We start from the raw sequence: 27,406 nt of genomic DNA on the forward strand, positions 1-27,406 counted from the left end.
CAGAGAACTGGAAGAGAAGTCTGAAACAAATGGCTTCTAGAAGCCAATGTGCTTCCTCAGGCCCTGACACAGGGCCAGTGGCCTACCTGTGCAGGAGACATCTAAAACAAGTCGCTTTTAGAAAAGGAGGCAAGGAGGTCCTAAAGATCATAAATGCCCCCACTTGAAAAAGAAAAGGATGTTCAGGGCAACTCTAAAAATAGAAGGGAAACCCATAGCTTCCTTATAATTAATGGAGCTCAACATTGTCTCTTACTAAAACCTGAAGATGAAGCCTCTTTACCAGTTTATAAATAACCTCCTGGCGACGGCAGAAACCACACACGAATGCCTAGAGGAGGCCCAGGACTTGGTGGAAACCCTGGGAAAATTGGACTATCAAGACTCCACTAAGAAGGCTCTACTCTGCCAACTACAGGTGACCTCTCTAGAGTCAGGGGACACATATTAAGAGGTCAGAGGTGGCTCAAAGGCCAGAAAGAAATGTCTACACCAGCTTTGGGGTTCCCAGAAGTGACTAAACCTTTCCATCTCTTTATAGACAAGCTGTGGAACTTAAAAAAAAAAGGCATACATACGCACACATGCATACATGTACACAGACACACACACGCACACACGTGCACACCCACAATGTTTCAGAAATACACAGTGCAAGATAGAAGACAAAGGGTACAATGACAGTTACACCAAAGGCATTGGTATTACTGCCACCAAAGCTGAAAGAGTGATTTCTTTTTTTTTTTTTTTTTTTTTTTTTGGTACTCAAAAAATGTTCCACATTGTCCTTAGTTTCTGAAGTACATTTAAAACATACTAACTTTGGGTTATGAAATGGCAGATACGTGATTTTCATTCGGGTAGTCATTAAGTTAAAGTTCAGTCAATAGCTGCATAGCTGGGAAGATCTCAAACGTCCGAGTCTTACCCACAGAGTTCCTTTTTTAATTCTTCACTTTTCTCCATCTCCTGCTCCAAAGCACGTGCCAGAGATTGTGTTGACTGGGTCACTTCGCTTCGTTCTCTCTTTTTGTCTCCAGTCTTTGACAAAATATTTATAAGTAGACTTTTTTAAATACACAGAGACTTATCCTTATGTCTTAAAATAGCATTTCTCATGAATTTATGACCAAAATGCATTAGAAATGGTTTATAAAATGCCAACTAGGAAAATTCAAATAATGACTTTTGTTAAAACACAATACATTGAGTTACACCTTTATCATAGAAGTTAAACTACTGGATATATTTGCTAAAACACAGGTTTTTAATACTTGGAAGCTGAAAGGTGGACAAGCAGGAGAGAACAGAATTATTTTTTATTATATATTTTCTACATTTACATTTCAAATGTTATCCCGAAAGTCCCCTATACCCTCCCTCCACCCTGCTCCCCAACCCACCCACTCCCACTTCCTGGCCCTGGCATTCCCCTGTATTGGGGTATATGTTCTTCCCAAGACCAAGGACCTCTCCTCCCACTGATGGCCACTAGGCCATCCTCTGCTACTTATGCAACTAGAGACACAGTTCTGGGGGTACTGGTTAGTTCAAATTGTTGATCCCCCTATAGGGTTGCCAATCCTTTTAGCTCCTTGGGTACTTTCTCTAGCTCCTTCTTTAGGGGCCCTGTGGAGAACAGAATTATTTACTCATAAAACTCAGAAGGCCCTGTGCCGGGCGTGGTGGCGCACGCCATTAATCCCAGCACTCAAGAGGCAGAGGCAGGTGGATTTCTGAGTCCAAGGCCAACCTGGTCTACAAAGTGAATTCCAGGACAGCCAGGGCTACACAGAGAAACCCTGTCTTGAAAAAAAACAAAAGCAAAAGCTCAGAAGGCCCAAGAGTATCATTTACAGATACTTGACCTGACAGTCATAACGTCCTCTGCTAGGGCTGGGTGTTCACTTATCTTCCACACACAGACATTAGATGGGGTAATAACCAATGCAGACCTGCAGGCTACAAAAAAGACTGCAGGTTTCTAGTTTGGGGTTTGGCTGTAGACAGGCTGTCAGCCCAAGCTGGCTTATAGTAAGTATCCAGTATAGCCAAGGGTGACCTGCTGTCTCCACCTTGAAGGAGCTGAGGTTATAGGTGTGCCACTTATGGTTTGATGAGATTGACCCCTCTAGCCATGCTTGGTCAGAAGCTGATAAGCTGTTGGAAGGATTAGGAGGTGTGGCCTTGTTGGAGATGTGTCACCAAAGGTAGACTCTGAGGTTTCAAAAGCTCACTCCAAGCCAGGTGTGTCTCTCGCCTGCTGCCTGCTGCCTGCTGCCTGCTGCCTGCTGCCTGCTGCCTGCTGCCTGCTGCCTGCTGCCTGCTGCCTGCTGCCTGCTGCCTGCTGCCTGCTGCTGCCTTTTGTTTTGTCTTTGTTTTGTTTTGTTTTAATCAATCTGTTTCCCTCCTTCCACTGGACTCGAATATTCTTGGATAAAGGCTCTCATCTGCAAGTCTATTTTTAAATTATTCAGCATCCCACACTAAAGTCTCCTCTCTCTCTCTCTCTCTCTCTCTCTCTCTCTCTCTCTCTCTCTCTCTCTCTCTCTCTCTCTCTCTCTCTCTCGCTAGCCTTCGCTGTCCTGGAACCTACTCTATAGACCAGGCTGGCCTTGAACTAACAGAAATCCACACAGCTCTGCCTCTTGAGTGCTAAGATTAAAGGTATACATCAGCACCACCTGACCTAAAATCTGATTTTCAATCCAACAACTCCAATAAAATGTTGACAGTCATCAAAACCTCTTTTTTTTTTTTGGAATGAAAACCTTTTAATAAGACCTTTTATTTATCAGCCAGCCAGTTGTAACACGTGCCTTTAATCTCAGTACTCAGGCAACAAAGGCAGGCAGATCTCTGTAAGTTCTTGTACTCTACAGAACAAGTTCCAGGACAGCCAGTTACACAGAGAAACCCTGTCTCAAAAAAACAAAAACAAAAACAAAAACAAAAAAACAAAAAAATCAAATCAAATCAAACAAACAAACAAAAACTACAAACGTACATAAAATAGTAAAAATAAAAGCCTTTACCCTGGGCCTGAACAAATGGCTCCATAAGAGCACTTGATGCTCTTGCAGAAGACCTGGGTTGAATTCCCAAGCAACTACATCATGTGGATCACCACCTCCTGAAACTCAGTATCAATGCTATCTTCTGACCTTTGCTGGGATAGCACACATGTGGTACATACACAAATAATCACACACACACGTGAGTACACACATACACATGAAAAAAGTGTACAAAATATATCTGCAAGGGAGAAAATGAGCATTTCATGTTCAATAACTCCAGGAAACAATCAGGAGGCCAAAACTATGAATCTACATATAGAAGGCTAATCTAAGATAAACACAGAGAAGGCAAAAGGAATCTATTCAGTGAAATTATGGAAGAATTACCCCAAATGTAGGGATATGGACATTCAAACTCTAGAAATATGTAGAAGCCCAAGTAAATATAATAACACAAGAAACTTCCCACAATATATTATAGTCAAGATGCAAAAATGGAAGTGAAGAAACAATATTAAATAGTATCAATTAAGTTAATAATTATTAAAGGTAAAAGAAATGTCACCTTCCCTAGAAAGGCAGAAATACCAGAAAAACACTACACCTCGCACCAGGGACCATCAAACCAAGGAAAGTGTGGGATGGTGTATTTCAATCCCCAAAGTTATCTTTTTAAGTTAATGGAAAAATAAGGGCATTTCAAGAACAGCACAAGCTAAGGAAGTTCATGATGACCAAGCCAGCACTTCAGAAATTACCTACAGGAATTCCATAGAGAGAACAAAGATAGTCTGAATCATGAGAACACAGGAAAGACTAAGTTCCAAGAGAGGGATGTCAGAACCCGGATCAGTAGGAAGAAATCTGTCTCTATACCAACTGTATGTCAGGCACTACCCTTCGCTCCTGCTTCACAGTTTCCTCTGTGATCCACAATCCATTGCCACAGTCCTTGTTTTAGAAACTGATTCTAGAGAGAGTTTGTGCTTCTAAGCTATCAGCCACCACAAGTTAGAGCCTTAGAATGTGAGAACACGCACAGCCCTCATCTACCTCGTGGAATCAAGTGCACAAAACAGCTCTAATTTTCACCCACCCTTTACTAAATAAGCTAAAACGCCCTGTCACCCAGGGGCAAGGCTTCTCTCCTAGGATGTAGTAGCAGCCTGATTTTAATTTAAGATAACTCTTGTCAGAGTTTGTCAAGTCGCTTTCAATGAATTCATTCAGTTTAATATTTCAAAAAACACTAGCCCTGTTTGCAGTGTGGCGTCTATTACTTGAGATTGCATGGCTCAAGCACTGGCCGAAGGCTAAGACAGCTGCACCATCTGAAATGCTCAGGAGGACTACCCAGCTGCAGGGCAAGGACCAGATGCCCACACAAACCAGAACGTAACTGCACTCAGGTAATAAACTTTGCCACCAATATATTTCTAAGTAGGGGAAGTTTAACCCTCCACCCCACCCGGCAGTCCCTCACTTCCACTGGAGAAGAAGTGGCTATGGTTACTCTCTCCTCTGTTTGGGATTCCAGGACCTCTTAATCTGCCAGTCTTTGGTGTAACCTATCCTCTTAACTCATGCTCTTTTCATCAAAATGTCAAAAGTTTGTTCTGCCCTATTCCAGCTTGTCTGGCTTCATTTTATTCTTCTTCTTAGATACCAGGGTTTTTTTTTCCCCCTAAGGAAAAAAGAAAGAGTGTGGATTCAAATGAGGTGGGGGGGGGGGCAGTTCAGGAAGGAAAACACATATTCAGAATATGTTGCTTGAAAAAAGTCTATTTTCAAAAGAAGAAAACAATTCCCAAAGCAAGACCTTCAAGTAACACAACTCCAGTGAATGCCAGCCACCAATTAGGGGATGGGAAAGAAGTGCCATGCCTTGACCTTTGCTAATAACAGAGCAACTACCATTTTATCTGCTTCATGTACTGTGATATCTTGTGTGAGTCCATGAAAAAAAATCTGCCTGAGCCCACCAGCCTCCTGCCCCATATTAGACATCTTTATGGCCCGGAAAGACCCCATAACCAACTGAGCCTTTTTGTGCGGTACTGTATGTTAGACCCAGGACCTTCTGCATGTGAGGTTCGTGTTCTACAACTGTGGTATAGCCCCAGCTGCAGTTACTCTTTTAGAGTGCTAGAGTTTTCTATGAGCACCAGAGTATCAACCACCTCGTTTCTTTTCTTTTGAATAATCTATTTTTTTCTAAACAGACATGATGATAAGGGGAGCCTTCTCACATGGCATTCAACCATATTGGATGGAAGCCTGTGTGAGATAGAGATCTCATCTTCCCTGTCTAGACTCTTCACCTCAGAATGTATATATTATCTACTCTCTACTGAAGGAACCTATGATCTCAGAACATTCTATAAGAGTTGAGTAGACTAGAAATGGCTAATAATTCATTTAATTGCATATTTCTAATTCATTCCTTTGGACATCTATAGAAAATCCCTCATTACAGTTGAATAAGTTTAAGAGGCTTGGGGTACTAAAATAAAAGTTTCAATTTTTGATATCCTAATATATTTCTCTATGATACTATGTGAAGAATGTCTATTAGAACTCTATTGACAGAATTTTCCTTATTGATGTGTTGTCATATTCTAGATGCAGGAAAAGCATAGTAATGAGTAGACTGATTAATAAGAATAATAAAAACCTTTTTCAATGCCCCTTCAGTTATGAGAATATCAGTCATACAAAGAGACAAGTCAATAGAAACGAATACATCCCTGCACCAGCTTAGTACTCACAGTACAATCTTATGATCCCAACTTCTTTGTCTAAAATATTTTTAATTATGTGTTTACAACTGTCTGTGTTTGGTAACGTGCACATGTAAAGGTCTTTCTAGACAAGATTTTGACAGTTGAAACCCAACATTCATGAAATGCTGCACAAATCATTAATTCTATGATTTCAATCAAATTCTTCTGTTAAGAGGACTTGCACTCTTACACAAATTATCACTATGAACACCGAAATTTTTGTCAATTAACTCTTTCCTGTTTCCTAACTTTCCCATAAAGTAGCACTGAGGACGGGAACTTTTCTCTTTATGGTGGCAGGAGTGAATAGGAGAGTAATTTACCAAATCTTCTCGTAACAGTTGATTCTCAATCTCTTCAATTTCTTCTGCTTGGTTCTTTACTGAGTCTTCTAACTTGAGACACTCAACTTCCAGCCTATAAGGCATTTTACAGAATAACTAATTATTCTCAATTCTTAATGATTCCATTCTTAAGAAACTAAAGAGAAAGATGGTGGCATACAGGGTTGTGACCATGGAAATTACGTAACATAGCACTGTTAGGCATTGCACATAACATAAAGTCTCTAGGGCTTAACCAGGGTGTGCTTATTGCCACAGCCAACATAATCACCACACTATATTGCTGATCAGATTTACAAATATTTAAGGTCTTTTGCATTTGGCTTTAAGCCATACTTCCATAGCAGATGTTCCATTCTTGCAGAACTCAGGACACCTTCCCTCTGTGGATCTTCTTGCAACTGTGCTTCCTGCAACTAAAACAAAGAAAACAAAGAGGCCTATGGTTGTCATCTAGAACATGTCTGCCCATCGCCTACTTTCATTCTAGAATCTACTCAGAACAGCTGCATCCAGTCGCCTCTCAGCTTTGGTGAGCTTCTGTGCTGCACAGGCTGAGAGCAAGTTGATAAACAAGCACTGTATCCCCGTGAAGCCTACAACCATACGGTCCACTCCTATATAAAAGTCACTGACCTCTGCTCTAGTATGGAAGCACATGATTCTTGTTTTCAAACTTTATTTTATCAGCTACTCAAGCGGAGAAAACTGATAAAGTGAGGAAAACCCAGAAATTCCCTGTGTGAAGAATTTGCTTATATTTCAAAACTATCTCCAAGAATGGTTGAAAGTATCATGTCAATGAGTGTTCAAAGGATAGCAATGATAATAAAAACCAAGATGATACTCTGGGTGGCAAGTGGATGTTTCATGAAATTGAGTGGTGGTGGAAGTACAGATAGGTCTATATCCTGGCTCCACTGAACCGGAATGAATTAGCTTTCTCTACCTCAGGGACTCTGCCTCTAAAAATGAAGAGATTCATTTGTCTACAACAGTGACCTCTTAGAATAAGAGTAATTGATTAGCTGTGTATGGTATTTGCATTCAGCACTAGTACTTTGTGGTTTAAGCCATGGCAAAAGCTGGTATCATAGGTACTTGGCATGCCAGTAGAGGTTTTCTATGCAAGGGGCACTATATCATCCCTGCACTGCTGAAAGCAGCAGCCAATAGAGAGCACAAAGCCCATAATTTGTCCCCAATAATTCATAAAGGTCAAACTGCACTAGCAACCAGTACTTCTTGTTCCAGGATATTGGATCAGACTGTGAACTCTAAGGTTGTATTAATTATTGGGAAAACCTGAGTTTTGAGTTATGGTGTGGCTCAGCCTTAGCACATACCTGTAATCCAAGAGCTTTCTGCTCGAATATCATAAACAGGATTATGATATTAATTTAACCTTATGTCAAGAGGCAGAACAAGCAATCAGTTGACAGGAAGAGAATATAAGATTATTAAGGAAAACAGAGAGTAAGGAGGAGTCAGGGGGACAGATAGAGAGGAGCACAGGAAGTAGAAGAGAGAGACATTCGTTTTGAAGGAGGTTTTTTGAGATGGTGTGAGAGAGGGGATGGCTCTGGAACAGTGGCTGAGGAGGAAAGTCAGCCAGACGCTTTCTCTGACCCTCAGAGCTAACAGGCTTGCACCCTAGCATCCGGCTCCCAAGTCTTCATTAGTAAAATCAAACAATTGGGACTTTATTTTTTAAAAAACAGCAACTAATATCCACTTATATTAATTCATATTTAACTTTTTCTCAGTACTTAATTTTCAGTATAATGATCATACAGTAAAATGCAAACATAGCCTTCTACACTAAGCAGCGTGTAACTGATAAAGACCAGCATATTACTGGGCTCTGTTTTGAGATCAAAGATCTTGAATCAATGTGTTTCTAGTGAGTATTCATGCTGAGCTGCCTCATCCAGAACCCTGAATAGTAGATGAAGGGTATGTGGAATGCATACCAGGAAAGCAGTAGCCAGAGTAAAACACTGCAAATCTTCCTTCTCATTTGGCTGCATAACAAGGAACCCAAATCTCATTTGTCTCCATAGTTAGAAAAACATATTTTGGTCTTTGAAAAAATAATTATCTTCTATTAGAATAAGTGCTTTCAATTTTCATACTTAATGGCTTACCCACATTTAATGAAGGACTTGATTTTATCCTAACAGATTGTTAAGCAAAAATGTGTTCAGTTTAAATAAAAGTTACATGTTTATCAAATATCATTTCTCCTTCAATAAATTTATATTTATACAGATTATCTCTTAAACAAATGAACAACAATGCAAAAACTGAAAGAGCAGTGTGAAATTATAGGCTAACAATGATTGACAATAGTAAGATCAATAATTTTAGCTGTATTATAATCTCATCATAGGATGAGAATTTAGTTAACACCTAATTATACAACAATACACTGGTCACACAGCAGCAGCATGGTCAGCAACTGTTGCACACATGTGGTGTCCCACACATGATACTGCCCAGAGTTACAACAGATGTGTTACACTTGTGTAAGTAGAACCTTTGGAGTTTACAAATAATGAAATTGTCAACAAACATGTTTTCAAATAGTATCCCTTTAGTGACACACAAATACATACACACATACACACATACATGAATACATACATACACACGTACGTACATACATACATAGGTAGATAGATAGATAGATAGATAGATAGATAGATAGATAGATAGATAGATAGATAGAAGTAGATATTATATACGCAATATACAAATTGATATAAATAATGTTAATCAGATATGAAATTTGCAGTAATAATTAATTTACCTGTGCCACACTGTTGTGTAAAGCTTTTAAGTTCATATTTAGATTCTCTAGGAACAGTTCATGTTGACTGACTTCAAATTCTTCATTATAGCATTGATGGTATAATGGTGACCATAGCTGCCTTCCAAATTCTTCATAATATTGCCTTTCCCTACCTCTTAACTCAGTTTTCACTATTTCATCAGAACAATCATCATGTATTATTTTCTTATTTTGTTTTAAGGAAGACCTACAATTAAACATGCTCATATTAATATTCATTGTGGTGTTTGAATGAAGATGCCCCCCATAGGCTTTAAATATTTAAATGCTTGATCCCCAGTTAGTAGAACTGTCCGGGAAGGATTATGAAGTGTGGCCTTGTGGGAGGAAGTGTGTCCCTGGGCATGGAATTTGAAATTTAAAAATCCCACACTCCTCCCAGCTAGTTCACTCTCTGGCTCTGCCTCATGCTGCAGCTCAGGATGTAAGCTCTGAACTACTGCTCTAGCACCATGCCTGCCTCCCTGACGCTATGCCCCTTTCTAAAATGGACTCTATCCTTTGGAACCATGAGCCCCAAAACTTAACACCTCCTATATATTGCCTTGGTCGTGGTATTTTGCCCATAGAAAACTGAGACATTCACTCATTAGAAAGAAGATGTTAATATTTGTAACTGAAATTTTCATCACAGTAATAAGTCAATACCTATTGGCATAATAAAACTGCTATGTTCCCATTATATTTCCCATTTAGTTCATGTTTTTGTCTTGTATTTCAGTCTCTTTGAAAGATCATGTATACTCAAAAGATAATAGTGAAAGAATATTTTTTTGATTGGTAAGTTTGCTTAAAATTAACTCTGGTAAAGAATATTTTAAAAAAAAGTCATTTTGAAATTATTCAGCTATGGTGCAAACTGAAAACTATCTTTTCTATACTATCACAGTTATTTGTCAACTAAAACAAATAATCTGAACTTAACCATTTTTTAAAGTTACTGCTTATTAACAAGTTTCTAAAATAACTAGAAATTAAATTTTACCTTTCTAAAATATGCAAGTAGCTGGGCATGGTGATGCATGTGTTTAATCCCAGAACTCAGGAGGCAGGTGGCTCTCTGAGTTCCAGAATAACCTGGTCTACAAAAAAAGTTCCAGGACAGCCAGGGCTACACAGAGGAACTGTTTCAAAAAATAAATAAATAAATAAAATATTACAAGTAACCCCAAAATGATTTTGCAGTGCTGATAGCACCTTGAGATGCCACTACACAGCAGCTGCCTGCACACTGCCATCATCTGACTAGAACTCTTCAACCCCTATTTATAATAATAATAATAATTTTTTTAAAAACCCTTTTAAGTTGGGGTCTCATTTGTATCTCTAGCTACCTTTAGAACTGGCTTCATAGACTGAGCTGGGGTTTAAGGTATGCACTACAGTATTAAACTAGTCCAAGAATTTTATAATCCACAAGACTACGAAATTTTCTTCCATGTAAGACTCCAAAAGACAAGTCAATAATTACAAAATATTCCTTACAATTCTAGAGCATCAAGTCTATTTTCAACTTATCTGTTGTACCCCAGATTGCAGCGTTCTTCCCAGGCTGTTGCTCGTTGCTCTTGCTGCGATAACACTTTTGTAATTTTGGAGAGCTCTTTGTGTATTCCACCATGCTTAGTTTCCATTTTTTTAATTTCTCTTCTAAGTACATCACCACAACTATTTTTAATTTCTAGCAGTCTTTTACATAAATAGAATTCATCCCAGAGTCCCAATAGGCAACCAGAATCTCTATCTAGGAGAAAACAATATAGAAACAAAATATCTGTGCATTTTTTTAATGCAGGGTGGACTACATTTTGACACCCTCTAGTTTGTTTATTGAGCTAACAGCTCCTTGAGTGTGGACAATGGGAAACATTGTATCTGACTTTTTAGATTCTATAGGTGAGACCTGCTCATGTTCACCTGACTCTTACAAAACCAAATAGATGCTGTAAGAAAAGAGGGGACTGCCTTCATTGGGCCCAGGAGAGACATGGCTACTCTAAGAGATCAGTGACCAACAGGATTCAGGCAGGTGAAGACCATCTAGCCAATCTGCAGCATTTTCTTTTTCTTTTTTTTTTTTTTTTTTTTTTTTTTTTTTTTTTTTTTTTGAGACAGGGTTTCTCTGTGTAGCCCTGGCTGTCCTGGAACTCACTTTGTAGACCAGGCTGGCCTCGAACTCAGAGATCCACCTGCCTCTGCCTCCCGAGTGCTGGGATTAAAGGCGTGCGCCACCACGCCCGGCTAATCTGCAGCATTTTCTGCGACTCCACTGCAATCTGCTTTCATCCAGGATGGAGTGAGAGGGATAGACTTAGAATTTTACCTCAGACTACTGAGGCCAAATAGGTAAGATTATTTTGTCAACAATATTTAAGAAAAGGTATTATCAGCAATGATCGTGATCCCAAATCTTGCAAAAGGAAGGGACTGACCTGGAACCAGAGAGGTTGTCTGGTTCCTCTGTAGAGAGGTTTCTACTAAGACCCTCTCTAAAACTAAAAAGTGAGGTTTTACCTCAGTCTCTGGTTAGCATTTATAAGGCCTAAGGCTTAATCCCTGGAACTTAAAGAAACAGAAAAGAAAATGTTTTTCAGATAGTGACAAAAGTGATAAACATCTAACTAGCCTCTGTGAAAATTCCCGTCTTACAGATGTAGAGTGGGTGATAGTGGTTATAAGATCTCAGAGGAAAATGAAAGAGAGTTCTCAGAAAGAGTCCAGTGCAGTAGGAGGAATCACTCCCAATATTCCATAGCATATAGAACAATAAGATCACTGAACAACTGCCTCTGATTTCGGAATAGTGGAGTACACTGATGAGGCTACCATGACAACCGCCCTCATAGCGTCACTCCATCATAATCACCCATGCTGTATATGTGCATGGAGATGTTGGACACATGTACACACAACCACATCATTTAAACAGATGTCAGACATGTGTACATACAACCCATTCACTTAAAAATATCCTTTATCGGAATATCATCAATTCAGAAAATGTGATAAGCAGATAAAGATCTATACACTAAAAACTACAACTATTGCTGAGAAATATAAATGAATCATCTGTCAATAATCATATACTTTGCTAGAGCCAGATTATTATTTAAATGTTAATTCTCTACTAATTCCCTGGAAGCCACAAGGCTTTTAAAAATCTTTCTTGTTTGCATTTATTTATATAATGTGTGTGTGTGTGTGTGTGTGTGTGTGTACGTATGTGTGTGTGTGTGTGTACGTATGTGTGTGTGTGTGTGTGTGTGTGTGTGTACGTATGTGTCATGGGGCATGTGTGAATGTCAGAGAACAAACTGTAGAAATCTGATTTCTCCTTCTCCCTCTGAGTTTTTGGGCTCAAGCTCAGGACACCAGGTTTGGTGTGGCTGCCATTGCCTGATGTCCTAGTTCCTTTTCTATTACTGTAAAGAGACACAGTGACAGAGGCAACTTATAAACGAGACCATGTGATTCACGGCTATGGTTCCATAGCCCTCATCACGGTGAGCACGACAGCAGGCAGGCCAGGCGCTTCTGCAGTAACTGAAAACTTACACTTTGGTTCACAAGCAGGAAGCAGTGAGATCTCACTGAAAATGACATGAGCTTTAGACACCTCAAAGTCCACACCCAAAGACACACCTTGTACAAAAAGGCCAGACCGCCTGCCCTTCCCAAACAGCTACACCAACGAAGGACCAAGGACTGGGATATATGAGACCATGTGGGCCATTCTCATCCAAACCACAATGCTGCAAAGCCTAAGACAAAAGATTGCTTTAATTAAATATATGTTTATAAAACTCCTTGGACAGGAGGTCTAGGAATACAGTTTAGTGGGAGAGCAGTTACCTAACTTGCACAAAGCCTGGGTCTAACCCTCACTGCTGAAAAAAAAAAAAAAAGAAGAAGGAAGGAAGGAAAGGACAGACAGCACATCTACAGTAGCCAAAAGAGTCTCCAGACCCCAAGCACAGCAGTAACAGGGGAGTCAGGACTGTTTCACTACTACAGAACTAGAAAAGTCAGAAGCGACATTAGTATAAAGTCTTACAAGGGCACTACAGTTTAAAAGACAGAATAGGCCAACACAAAAACAGCCAGCTTCTTTTTGATAAAAATACAATCGGGGCTGGCAAGAAGGCTCAGCGGGTAAGAGCACTGACTGCTCTTCCATAGGTCCTGAGTTCAAATCCCAGCAACCACATGGTGGCTCACAACCATCTGTAATGAGATCTGATGCCCTCTTCTGGAGTGTCTGAAGTCAGCTACAGTGTACTTATGTATAATAAATAAATCTTTAAAAAGAAAAAAAAAGATAAAAAAAAAAAATACAATGAAAGTGCAAGAGGACATTTCAGCATCTTACTCACGTGCAGGAAAATGTCCAAAGGAAACCAACGACTCTATGTGAGTACTATGCACTGATGAGTAGGATACGTGGGGAGATTAGGTGTGGCTTAATGGGACTGCAACAGTGCTACCAAGTGAGCAGACACCCTAGGAGGGACCACAAGCCAGATAGGATCAAATTCAAGCCTGAAACAAGGAGAAAGTCATTGTGTGTGTGTGTGTGTGTGTGTGTGTGTGTGTGTGTGTGTGTGTGTGTGTGTGTGATAATGAATGTATCCTGAATATACACTGAAGTTTTGAAAAGCAACAATAAAAACAACTTAATTTCTTTAAAAGTGAAAAGTCTATTTGCTAAAGAAAATAAGCTAATAGGAAAAAATCACATTTAATATTGTAAGTTTGTATGAAGGACATGGTAGAATGAATGGTTATATCCTGTTGTGTTTTGCTTTGTTTGAGGCAGAGTCTCTCTGTGTAGGTATGAATTCTTGAAAAACATTTAATATTTGCAGAGGAGATCGTGGTTCAGGAGGTAGGGATAGCAGGAACAGCTCTATCATCACTACAGTATTCCAGGTTGAGACCATGGCCAACCTGACCTAATCATGGTGAAGGGACAGGATAAATAGTCAAGAAAAGATGTCATACACTATGAGAAAAGTGCAATGGGGTGACCACAGTGACACTCTATTTTAATACCAAGTGCATGTGTAAAATGAGCAGAAACTGTAACAGCTCACTGTTCTGTGTGGCGTGCAGCTCAGTCTGTTCTTGTTAGTACAAGTCACACACAAAGGCCTCCCATTTGCACACTGATATCACACTCCATGCCAGCTCGTGTGTTTAGCAACAAAGCGTGTTCATCATTAGGACGCAGCGACTCACAGTCATCTGAGGCTGCTTCACACGGCAGAGTCCCATCTTCCAGGCCTTCCACACCGTTGATTTGCTTCTTGGCCTGTAAAATAAACACCACCAAGTAGTCCCAAAATGTTTACACCATATATGACTAGTGTGGATGTGATAATATTTTATCTTAAAAGATACTGGGCTGGAGAGATGGCTCAGTAGTTAAGAGCCCTGGCTGCTCTTGCAGAGGAGCCAGGATTGAATCCCATGCACCTACAAACTAGTTCACAACCATCTGTCACTCCAGTGCCAGGGGACCTGATGTCCTCTTCAAACCTCTGCAGGGCCCAACATGCGTGGGGAATATATACATACATCAGGCAAAACACTCACACATTAGATAGATAGATAGATAGATAGATAGATAGATAGATAGATAGATAGATGTGTGTGTGTGTGTGTGTGTGTGTGTGTGTAGAAGTACAGGTACTTCTGAAATGGAATTTTGTCAGAAGGTGCCTTTTAGATAGTTACTGTCCTATCATTCTTTTTCAAAAACAAATCTTTATATAACAAAAGATTCTTTTTTTTCTCTTGACATTTTATCATGTATTTTAATTTATGTTTTTATAGCAGATTACATTATCTTTTAATTTTTTTCTTGTTGTTTGAGACAGGGTCTCTCTATGTAGGAACTCAAACAAGGCAGGAACTTGTTTGCAAGAGCTAAGGCAGAGGCCATGGAAGGGTGCTTCCTCCTGCCTTGCTCTCTATAACTTGTTCAACCTGCTTTCTTATAGGACCCGGGACCACAACTCCTACAGGCATTTTCTCAACTGAGTTTGCCATCTCTCAGATGACTCTTGCTGTGCAAAGCTGTTATGAAAGTAGCCAGCACAACAAGAGTTACTGTGTGTGATTTCTTGAGTTGGAACAGCCTCCACACCCCTTTTCCCTCCACCAACAACAGGCTCCATAGTTGCTCCATCTCCTGAAGGGCAAAGCAAACCTGGTTCCTCTTATCAGCAGTCAGGCATACTAGTGTGCCATTCTTCTTGTGGAAACCTTAAACTTTCCTTACACTGCAACATCTGATTGCACAACTCCCTATATGACCTTCCTGTCTTGCTGGCAAGCAGTAGCTTCGGAAACCATCCAGCCCTCTAGTCCCTCCAGGATCCACATAGTGGCAGGCCTAGAGTGAGCAGCACTTAGCCCATGGGGTGTTACAAGGTTGTTAAGTCTCTGCACCACTGCTCAGAACTAGAGGTGCAGGTAGGAGGCTCAGCAGCTCCCCCGTGTGGTCACAGATAGGAGCCTCAGCAGCTCCCCCACCCCATCCCCACCCCCGTGTGGTCGCAGATGGGAGGCTCAGCAGCTCCCCCGTGTGGTCACATAGCTGCTCAAGGATCTTTGTGGTTTGCTCTGCTCCCGCCACCAAACCGTTTTTTCATGATTCCTTTACGTACCTCGTGCTTTTCTTTAGATGTGCTCTTTGCAGGGCTTAAAAAGTAAAGAAACACAAATTTATTTCAGGTGACTAGGAAATATTTTGAATGCAAATTATATTGTCCTTACATATAACAATCTGAAGTTGTAAACTTACCCTGTTCGTGACTGTTATAGGATACTTAAAATACAATTATTTCTACAAGAGGGCTTGAAAATAAACTTAAGGAACATATGATACCATTATTATCATGACCAACAGTTAACTTTAGTCAAAACTTTCTGATTGCCAAAAGAAAAAGGGAAACACGACATTACTTTTACTATTTGATAGAAATATACCATTTTTTTTTTTGCTCTGTTAATTAAAAATACATCAGGCCTGGGCATACTGGTACATGCCTTTACTCCAAACAATCGGGAGGAAAGGAAAAGGCGGGTCTCTGTGAGTTTGAGGCTAACCTGGTCTATATAGTGAGTTCTGCGCCCACCATAGCTACAAGTAAACCTGTCTCAAAATAAAACAAAACTAAACGAAACAAATCAGGGGCTGGAAAGACAGCTGAGAGGTTAAGAGCATTTGTTGCTCTTGCAGAGGGCAACAATGAGTTCAATTTCAAGTGTCTACATGGTGATTCGCAGCCATTGTAACTATAAATCCAGAGACCGTGATGCCCTCTTCCAGCCCCCACAGTTGACAAACACAGATGTGGTACACATACATACATACATACATACATACATACATACATACAGGCAGAACAAGAATAAGAGTTATAAATCCAATTCTAATTTTTTAAATCAATAATAAAAAACACAACAGCAAATTTTCATGAGCACTAAAACTCATTTAGAAAATATTGTTTAATCCCTTAGGAAACCCTTTTCAAAAACAACACTAGGAGTTAGCTTTCTCTTGACCTTATATGAAATTGCTAAAAGAAGAGGAGGAGAAGGAAGAGAAAGAGGAGGAGGAGGGGGAGGAGGAAGAGGAAGAGGACAACAACAAGAATGATCATAGCTGGGCATGGTGGAGCATACCTTTGTGCTCCTAGCACTTGAGAAACAGGGCAGGTGGATGTCTTGTGAGTTCACAACCAGCCAGGCCTATGTAGTGTGTTCCAAGACAGCCAGAGCTACATGGAAAGATCTTGTCTCAAAAAAAAAAAGCCCTCCATAATTTTGAGGCAGGGAACATAGCAGATGTTTTACAAAGGAAGGACCTGGGCACAGACATATAGACGGTTGGTGGTTGTCTTAGTCAGGGTTTCTATTCCTGCACAAATATCATGACCAAGAAGCAGTTTGGGGAGGAAAGGGTTTATTCGACTTACACTTCCATACTGCTGTTCATCACCAAAGGAAGTCAGGACTGGAACTCAAGCAGGTCAGGAAGCAGGAGCTGATGCAGAGGCCATGGAGGGATGTTCTTTACTGGCTTGCTTAGCCTTCTCTCTTATAGAACCCAAGACTACCAGCCCAGAGATGGTCCCACCCACAAGGGGCCTTTCCCCCTTGATCACTAATTGAGAAAATGCCTTACAGTTGGATCTCATGGAGGCATTTCCTCAACTGAAGCTCCTTTCTCTATGGTAACTCCAGCTGTGTCAAGTTAACACAAAACTAACCAGTACAGTGGTCAACCCAGAATCCAGTCCCATGAACTTTGGCATCACAGAAGTATTAGTAAGTGATATAATAGCAGGTTAATCTAATTATCATTTATTTTCTTTTTTTTTTTTTTTGGCTTTTTTTTTTTTTCGAGACAGGGTTTCTCTGTGTAGCCCTGGCTGTCCTGGAACTCACTCTGTAGACCAGGCTGGCCTCAAACTCAGAAATCCGCCTGCCTCATCATTTATTTTCTATTCATAAATAGTTACTTCTGAATTTTGCACAATTTTTGAAATTTTTCAAAGCTCTATACTTGGGAGATTTGAAACCCAACTTTCAGAAAGCTAAAAATTTTCTTTCTAAAAAAATTCTCAACATGAAGTATTAATCAAGTCGGTGGTTTGTTTAAATTTTCAAGAAGTGTTTGTTCAGCAGCATGCAGCAGATGTCGAGGACACTAATGAACACTCTCTACTTTAGAATATTGTAATCCCAAAATACTCCCTTCTGCTTGCTTGTCAAGTTTACTTTTGAACAGTCATTAAATCCTTGCCTGGACCCAAACCCCACTGAACTATAAAGCTAAGATGACTTGCATTTCAATCAGTTATGAAAAGATCAGAAACGACAGGATGGTTACCCAGTGTGCTCGCTAGCTGAAGGTCTTTTACTGCGTCACTAAAGAACTCCATGCCTAATAGTTTAATGTGAGGCTATCATTTGTATGTCAATCATATGTAAGTATCATTAAAGAAAATGTCTTAGTTGTGTTTTATTGCTGTGAAGAGTCACCATGACCAAGCCAGTGTATAAAAGGAAGCATTTCAGCTGGGGGCTTGCTTACAGTTTCAGACAGTCAGTCCATGACCATCATTTCAGGGAGCATGGCATTAGGCAGGTAGGCATGGGCTAGAGCAGCGGCTAAGGGCTTACATTTGATCTACAGGCACCAGAAAAAGAGACCAGGTCTAATGTGGACTTTGAAACTACAAAGCCAGCCCCAGTGGTCCACTTCCTAATCCTTCCCAAACAGTCCACCAACAAGAAACCAGCCATTCAAATACATGAACCTATGGGAGCTATTCTCATTCAAACCACCAGCTACCAACAACTACCCACCCCCACCTTTCTAAACAGAAGCTCGAAGGACAAGAAACTGACTCTAAATATCCGACATACTTTACCAAGAGCTCTAACACTTGGAAATGTTAACAAGATTGATAGAGTCCTGTGTACTCAAAAGAAAGGTCAGAGCCTGGAGAACTAACACAGGTGACAGATTTCTTGTGTTGTTGTTGTTGTTGTTGTTGTTGTTGTTGTTGTTGTTGTTGTTGTTTCTTCAAGACAGGGTTTCTCTGTGTAGCCCTGGCTGTCCTAGAACTCACTCTGTAGACCAGGCTGGCCTCAAACTCAGAAATCTGCCTGCTTCTGCCTCCCAAGTGCTAGGATTAAAGGCATGCGCCACCACTGCCCAGCTGGGTGACAGATTTCTTTTGTTTGTTTTTTTAGATTTATTTATTATGTGTAAGTACACTGTAGCTGTCTTCAGACACACCAGAAGAGGGTGCCAGCCAACCATTGGACTGAGCACAGGGTCCCCAATGGAGAAGCTAGAGAAAGGACCCAAGAAGCTAAAGAGGTTTGCAGCCCCATAGGAGGAACAACAATATGAACTAACCAGTACCTCCAGAGCTCCCAGGGACTAAACCACCAACCAGAGAGTACACATGGTGGGACTCATGGCTCCAGCTGCATATGTAACAGCAGAGGGTGGCCTTGCTGGTCATCAATGGAAGGAGAAGCCCTTGGTCCTGTGAGGAAGGCTCAATGCCCCAGTGTAGGGGAGTGCCAGCGCCAGGAAGCAGGAGGAGTGGGTTGGTGAGCAGGGGGAGGGGATAAGGAGGTTTTCAGAAGGTAAACCAGTAAAGGGGATAACATTTGAAATGTAAATAAAGAAAATAACATATATATATATATATATATATATATATATATATATATATATATTTATATTTATATTTATATTTATATTTATATGTAAGTACATTGTAGCTGTCTTCAGACACACCAGAAGAAGGCATCAGATCTCATTACGGATAGTTGTGAGCCACCATGTGGTTGCTGGGATTTGAACTTTTTGAACTCAGGACCTTTGGAAGAGCAGCCAGTGCTCTTACCCGCTGAGCCATCTCTCCAGCCCAAAGATTTGTTTTATTTTTTAAGATTTATTTATTTTATTTACATGAGTACACTGTAGCTGTCTTCAGACACACCAGAGGAGGGCATCAGATCCCATCACAGATAGTTGTGAGCCACCATGTGGTTGCTGGAAATTGAACTCAGGACCTTTGGAAGAGCAGTCAGTGCTCTTAACCATTGAGCCATCTCTCCAGCCCCTGGGTGACAGATTTCTACACACACATATCATAGTATCCTTTGTGTGCTGAGCACCTAACTAATATAGTGCGGACAAACATAACAAAATAATTGATTTTCAGTTATATTTTTAAATCGTGTTTAAAATTAACTGGCAGGCCGGGTGTGGTGGCGCATGCCTTTAATCCTAGCACTTGGGAGGCAGAGGCAGGTGGATTTCTGAGTTCGAGGCCAGCCTGGTCTACAGAGTGAGTTCCAGGACAGCCAGGGCTACATAGAGAGACCCTGTCTCAAAAAAAAAAACAAAACAAAAACAAAAACAAAAAAACAAAATAAAAATTAACTGGCAGAATCAGATAAACAATCCTCATCATTTGGTCACACAGTCTATGACTAGATTATTATATGTCTTTTAAATGTGACTTCTGTAAAACAGCCCACAGTGAACTTCTGTAATTACTGTTACCTTGAAAAATTGCGTATCCTTTTCTTTCCAACGGCCACAATGGTCTTGTATCTTGTTGGGCATTCAGACACAGTTTACTGCCCAAAGTGTTTTTTTTTTCTTTATTTAAGATGACTTTTTTTTTTCATTTCTGCTTTCCTGCCTGTGTACTCCAATGTTAAACAAGTAAAGTTTGACATCTCCCCATGCTCATCTCCCTCTCCTTTCCTAGAGCATGCAAATCGCATACTCCACAGCATTCATTTTAATAAGAAAAACCTAAATCTTACATCCTTCCACAGTTACCATCTCCTCTACTACTTCTCTGAGTAAACACTCTCTGAGCTGTTGGGCTTCCATGAAGAGTACTTGTGAGTCAGTCCCAATCTCTCTCAGCCTTCCAGCAGTGTAGGTACAGCTGAGTGTCCCTCTGCTTTGAGTGACTACTCTAGTCAGCTGTTTTATTTCCATAAAAAGTACTCACTGTACAGGGAACAAAGCATCTCCCTGTTACCTTTGTCCGTCCTGATGGAGTTGGCGAGCACAGCTCTGCTTCACTGGTGGCTCAGCACTTGTGTCTGCAGCACACTTCTCAAACGTTGCCATGGAATCTCCCGGAAAATAGCCTTTATTTTCACTTCTGTTCATTTTCATCAAATGTGTGGCAGGTTCTCTCCTTTAAGAGAATCATAAAAGTCAGTGTTGGGGGTTTGGTTTTGGTTTTTGGTTTGTTTTTAGTAATTCTACTAACCAAGGTTAAAAAACAATTGGATGAAGTCCTATTTTCCACATTTTAATTCATTTATTCACTTAAAAAAAGATTAAAATGTCCCAGCTAAAGGCAATCAAAGATGTGTTTTTTAACTATAAGAACAGGTAGCATAGAGAGGAGTTGATGGGCGAACGTGCAGCTAGGCATGAGGAAGGCTTTACAGAAGAGTAAAGTATTTAAAAAGGAGCTCAGCGGGACAAGCAGGACAGCAAACTCTTCTACTTAGACAACAGAATGTAGGCACAAAGCCTACGAGCATAGCATCCTAACATCTTAAGAGGAAAAACGGAAAACCCACAAGTACTCCGAGATGGATGTCATGCTGCCTGTAAACACGATGCAGATGGTTAGAAGTCACGGTCTGCAAGCTGTGAAAGGGTGGAGAGCAGAGGCCAACACTGAGTGTCTTCCTCCATCTTATCTGTTAAGACAACAATGCTCACTGAGCACAAAGCTCTCTGATTGGCAGCACCACTGGCCAGTATTCCCCCTAGACGTGTGGAAGCATCCTACCGCGCCTGGCTTTTCTTGGGTGCTGGGGATCTGAGCTCAGGTCCTCTTGCTTGCACAGCAAGCATTTTACTGCCTTTTACATTTAAAAGAGCACAGGCTATATAATATGACAGCCAATGAAAATGTCTTCAGAGCAAAGCCTTCCTTTTAAAACATGACAGTGTAGTACAGAGCAGCATAGAAAATGTTGATGAGTATAACTCTGAACATGAGCTGCAGGGATCGCTCTGCTCACTTTTAAACTCTATGCCTCCCAAAAATCAACCTGCTTAACTGGTTGGAACTGGTTGGCACGTCTATTAGTATCACTATTCCCAGAACACTTAACAAATTAAGCAGGATTCAATGTTAGACCTGTGGCTTGACCAATACAGCTCCCCCTTATCACAGACACCCATAACTTCAAGTATGTCTTGTGGGAGAAACTGAAGTCTCTTTGATGATGTATCTTGAATTGTTGCCACAGCGTTGCTTAACATAACAACAGGGACCTCCTGGACAGTTTTCCCACTCCCACAATGGCTGTTACTACATTTACTCTTTATAGTTTACATTGTTAATACATAAAGTGACTTTTGTTATCCCTTTGATTATTTGCCACAGATAAAACTATCATAAATACAGGCAGAAAAGTAAGTGAGAATAAGTAACCACAGGGCTGGAACTTTCTGTCTATATGGGAAATTATTACTGTGGTGACTATAAAAGGTCACCAGAAATTTTTTTTTTGTTTTTTTGGGGGGGGGGGTTTTCGAGACAGGGTTTCTCTGTGTAGCCCTGGCTGTCCTGGAACTCACTCTGTAGACCAGGCTGGCCTCGAACTCAGAAATCCGCCTGCCTCTACCTCGAGTGCTGGGATTAAAGGCATGCGCCACCATGCCCAGCTTCAGAAATTTTTTAACAATGATAATAAATGAAAGTCCTGAGAACTGATGCACATCAAACTTTTTAAAAGTGAAATTTACTTTAATGTTTAAAACAACACTCAGGGTAAACTTCATTTGCTCATACAACAAATATACATTGAGTAGCTTCTTACTGTATGCTAGCCCACTATCTAACCAATGAGGTTACAGTGGTAAGCAGAGAAAAGACTACTCTGATACTGAAGTACACATGGAATAACAATAAATGAGACAGAAAGACAGACATATAGTATGTTGGAGGAGGAAAACAAACTTTTATGTACTGTTAAGGATGCCGTGGAAGGAGCACGGTCCCGCAGGACCAAGTGGCTATGTGGAGAGTATGGCTTGTAAGCAAGAACTAAGAAGACAATAGAACATGGCAGGCAACTGTGACATAGAAACCTTGCAAGTTCAGAGAGATGCCTGAGTGTTCAGTGTGGCCGGGATAGAGTGACAAGGACAGAAAAATCCTAGTTCAAGTCAGAGATAAAGCAGGAGGCTAATCTGTGTGTCTCATGAGGTACTGTGGCCGATACTCTGAGTAGAAATGGAGTGAGGCCGGGCGGTGGTGGCACATGCCTTTAATCCCAGCAACTGGGGAGGCAGAGGCAGGCAAATTTCTGAGCTCGAGGCCAGCCTGGTCTACAAAGTGAGTTCCAGGACAAAGCCTGTCTGGAAAAATAAAAAAAAAAAAATAACAAAAAAAAAAAAAAAAAAAGGAAGAAAGAAAGAAATGGAGTGAGTGGGTTTGGGTTCTAGATCAGGAATAACTGTCTGACTTTTGTGTCATTGAATTCATTAACCACAAACAAGGCTTCCCTAGTGTTTGCCAGCTACAATGGTTATGTTTATATAACATTGTTTTCAATATAACTAGAAAATAGGATCAAACTATTAAACGTTTCTGAGAGTGGGTAATGTCTGTCTATTGCTATACAAAGGACAGAGCAATGTGATCATCATGAATGTTAGCCAAAATGAGAGTCTGTTTTGTCAGTCAAAATTGATTATCTATTTATACTAATGTCATGGTCTTACTTATCATGTTCTTCTTTTGCCTTAAGTGCGAAATCCTTGTCATTAGTAGCCCCACTGTGCCTTTGAGGAGTTGGTTCACTGCCTTTGATGTCAGCAGTAGCAGTAACCGCTGCGAAAGCAGCAGTGACAGCAGCAGCCACCACAGCATTAACAGTAGCGTTGGAGGAGGCCACAGCAGAAGCAGCTGCCGCAGCAGCAGCAGCAGCGGAGGCGTCAGAGGCGGAAGCGGAAGCAGCTGCCGCAGCCGCCGAAGCATCAGAAGCAGAAGCAGAAGCAGAGGCGGAAGCAGCGGAAGTGGAAGCTGCAGACGCAGAAGCAAACGCAACAGATGCGGAAGTGGAAGCTGCCGAAGCAGAAGCAAAAGCAGCAGAAGCAATATTGGAAGCAGCAGAAGCAGAAGTGGAAGCAGATTCCGCATAAGTAGAAGCTGAAACCGCAGCAGCAGCAGCAGCAGAGGCAACAGCACAAGCTGTTCTGTCGTCAGAGTTCTCCACTGCTACATTCGGCTCCTGGAGTCCGTACTTCCTCTCTTCTTCAACCTTTAAGAAATTCAGGCTGTGTTATTGTTCATTAAAAGGGAGTTTTATAGATTCGTTTGTTTTATTACTAGTCAGTGCCATGGTCCACAAATATTTGTGTTTTATCAGTACAGACCACTGACATTTTGTAAGCTCTGCTTCACTTCTGTTTGAGTAAGAGACCCAGAATTTTCAGAAATCTTAAGGGGACATGCTCTGTCTGGCTTTTAAAATTTTGCCCTTTGCTGCTAAGCAGTGGTGGACACACCTTTAATTCAAGCACTCGGAAAGCAGAGGTAGACTGATCTGTGTGAGTCCCATAACAGCCAGGGCTACACAGAGAAACCTTGTCTCAAAACTAAACTAAACTAAACTAAACTAAACTAAACTAAACTAAACTAAACTAAACTGCCCTGGTTTTTTTTATTGTTTGTCTGTTTGTTTTGCTACCTAACACATTCACTTCCTTAGTGATGTGAAGAAATAATAAGGACAGAGTATATCCTCTCCAGTCTAGATTTTACATTAATAGTCAGATTTAGAGACTGCGACATTAAAGAGATTGTGGAATAAAAGGAACCTCACCCTTCTGCTCTACATCAGTCTTTCCTCGTGGTCTTTCACAATTGCTCACTGGGATCCTGGGATAGTAAATCAGTGAAGGTGGCCTTTGAAATGCATGAACAACGCGTGCCACTACCCATAGTGGAGGGGAGCGGATGAGCTGCAAGTATGGACTCTGGAGATCCCTTCCAACCTCTCACTCCTTAACCACGACTGTTACACCTGAGGGACAGCAGGTAATGGCTTGCTTCAGCACCATCACCTACATACAGCAGGAGTTATGTGAACAAAGCCTGGAGGAGCATTCTAAGTGATGGGTTGGTGTTATCCACTCAGACAGGTTGCCCAGAAAACCCACTGAACCAGCTAAACTTAAGAACTGTGAGTTTGAGGCTTGGAGAGATGGCTCAGCAGCTAAGAGTACTTGGATTTGGTTCCAAGCACCCACGCAGGGGCTCACATCTGTCTGAAACTCCACTTCCAGGGGATCCAATCCCTTCTGACCTCAGTGGGAGCACCAGGCATACATATGGTGCACAGGCATACATTCATACCCAAGCATACAGAAAAGTAAAAAAAAAAAAAAAAAGTGTGAGTGGCACAGCTAACTTCATGCTGCTTGGCTGATGAGAAGCACTCCCCCACCCCACCACCCTGTCATGAAGACATACAACACTCAGTGCTCTGTTGGAGAGTAGAGAAAGAGAACTGACTGTGTCCGTTAGGACCCTGCTTTCACAAGAGCACTGCCTTTACCATGTAACAGCCTCTACTCCCAGGTTTGTACTAGTTTGGTTTAGATTAGCTGAATTCAAAAATATGCCATCTTTTATTTCAGGCTCATGATACATTATGAAGTGTAACCAGTCTTTTTGGCTTTCTAGGCTTATACTTATATCTAATATCTAATTTTCAGTTAGTGATATTTTGGTTTGTAGATTTATCATTTATATATCAAACATGTCGGTTCCTTTCATTTCAACTAAAAGTACCCTAGAAATCATCATCGTCGCCGTCATCATCATCGTCATCATCATCGTCGTCGTCATCGTCATCACTTTCTGCATTGTTATAGCATTGCCTTCATTTGTGACTGGAGACGTGGCTCAGCAGTTAAGAGCACTGGCTGCTCTTCCAGAGGACCCCTGTTTGAGTCGCAGCACCCACATAGCAGCTCAAAACCACCTGCAACTTTAGTTGCAGGGAATCCAGTGCCCTCATCTGACCTTTGTGGGCACTGCATACACATGGTGCACAGACATATAAGTAGGCAAAACACTCATACACATAAAATAATACCGTTTTTAAATGTTTAAAGTGTGTTCTCATTCTAGGTTGTTGTTCTCATAGTCTAATCTGTTGTTCCTTAAGCCTTAGAAGGCTAAGTGACAAGTGACCTGGGACTGGGGACAAGAAGGAGATGCCAGGGTATTTTCAAGACTGAGGGTTGTTGGTTTTTTTATAATATCTGCAATACAATGGGGACAATCTCTCCAGATGCATCTTTTCCCTGACAGACAGACAGACAGACAGACAGACAGACACATTATTTTTAGATTAGGGGGAACTACCTTCAAGTGGGCATTTGCTTTAGAGATGCTAGGTGGTAGCTCTTTCTCAAAGGGTTCAGGAAATGCCCTTGATTTGTTTCTGAGGACTTTGTTAAGCTGTTCCCCTTGCTGGGCTTCCTCTGCTGTTTTCGTAGGAGCACATCCTGAATGTGCAGGTCTATGTCCTGCATCACATTTCTTTTTCTCCTTTTGATCTTGAGATGTCTTTTGAAGATGGTTGGATGGTAGGTTTGTTTTCCTGGCTTTAGATGCTTTTTGTCTTGGAGTACTGGTTTTTAAAACAACTTCCTCCTTACCAGTCACTGAGGGGAGTGGACACAGAACAAACAGAAATGAATTCATATCACAGTTATTTTCTTCATATTGGCTTAGCCACTCATAACCCACTGGCTCATCATTAAGAAATAAACAGGGCTGCAGATATGGCTCTGAAGTGCAGCCCTTGTGAGGCCCTACGTTCAATTTCTAGCACTAGAAAATAATTTTTAAAAAAAACAAGTAAAAATAATTTACCCCAGCCTAGACTAGAAGGAGACCATGAGGTAACAAAACTTAATTCTGCTAATGTTATTTAAAATAGATATGCCGCTATGTGCTAAACTTAAAGAAGTAAATTATTTCTTTCTTTGTTTTTAACAAGAGTTTCATTATACAGCCTTGGCTAGCCTGGAACTCACAGACATCTGTCTACCTTTGCCTTCCAATGGCTGGGATTAAAACTGTGGTCCATTACACTCAACTAAATTAGATAATCTTTTAATATTACAAAAGAAGCGACTAGTCTCCATGTTGAGTTCCAAGACAGCCAAAGCTAGCTGTGTGTGTGTGTGTGTGTGTGTGTGTGTGTGTGTGTGGCATTGGCTGTCACACAGTCTCCTGGGAACTAGAGAGAGCCACATCACTGCAGTCCCCTTCTCTCAGACATGGCCTTCCCCTTGAGGAAGATGTTACCCAAAGGTGGAAACTGTCATATATATATATATGATGGAGTTCTCATCTAAAAATAGTTGTAGCTCACCTTATGTTGATCATAGTGAGCCCTGACTGTGCATACTAATCCTTTTCCCTAAGATCACTAAATAATCATTAGGCAAGCTTCGGATGAGTAAGAGCCAAAATTAATAAATACAAATCAAAAAAGAAACCAATTCTTAGATTTTACTTTAAGCTACATATTATTAGAGGTGTGATGCATCTTTACTCGCTGTCTGTGTTAAGTTCAACTCTCATACATTCTAATTTCCACTAAAGACAATGCATAAAACCTTTCATGCTGTTTACTGATAGGCTATGCTAAGATAAAGTAAGACAGGAGTTATTTTTGTATGCTCTACCCCACAGGTTCTCTTTCGGTAGGACGAGTCTATTAAGGCGGACCGGGTAGATTTTGTAAAACTCTGTTCTCTGCCTCAGTATTCTGCCCTCAGGACAATTAAAG

At 40.8% G+C, this 27,406-nt stretch overlaps 1 protein-coding gene across 5 annotated transcripts in view; it reads right to left on the bottom strand.

The window, feature by feature from the left end:
- Window positions 1–840: 840 nt before the first annotated feature.
- Gm10044 (predicted gene 10044) overlaps window positions 841–27,406 on the bottom strand; it is a 42,263-nt gene continuing 15,697 nt past the window's right edge. The window contains exons 4-9 of one of the 5 annotated variants that reach the window (XR_003951008.1): window positions 20,599–20,760; window positions 15,673–15,706; window positions 14,240–14,312; window positions 6,484–6,563; window positions 6,127–6,220; window positions 841–1,041 (exon numbers count right to left, since the gene is read on the bottom strand). Coding sequence is in view for 3 of the 5 variants with exons in the window: in XM_017316348.2 (XP_017171837.1) it covers window positions 6,451–6,563; window positions 14,240–14,312; window positions 15,673–15,706; window positions 20,599–20,760; window positions 23,316–23,854 (921 nt within the window). In the remaining 2 variants the exon portion in view is untranslated. Of the gene's footprint in view, window positions 1,042–4,782; window positions 6,564–10,526; window positions 10,746–14,239; window positions 14,313–15,672; window positions 15,707–20,598; window positions 20,761–23,315; window positions 23,855–25,968; window positions 26,271–27,406 lie in introns of those variants that run through there. The other 4 variants (XM_017316349.2, XR_003951007.1, XM_017316350.2 and 1 more) reach the window with 4 other exon arrangements.

Source organism: Mus musculus, chromosome 14 (genome assembly GCF_000001635.26).
Source record: "Mus musculus strain C57BL/6J chromosome 14, GRCm38.p6 C57BL/6J".
Lineage (NCBI taxonomy): Eukaryota > Metazoa > Chordata > Mammalia > Rodentia > Muridae > Mus > Mus musculus.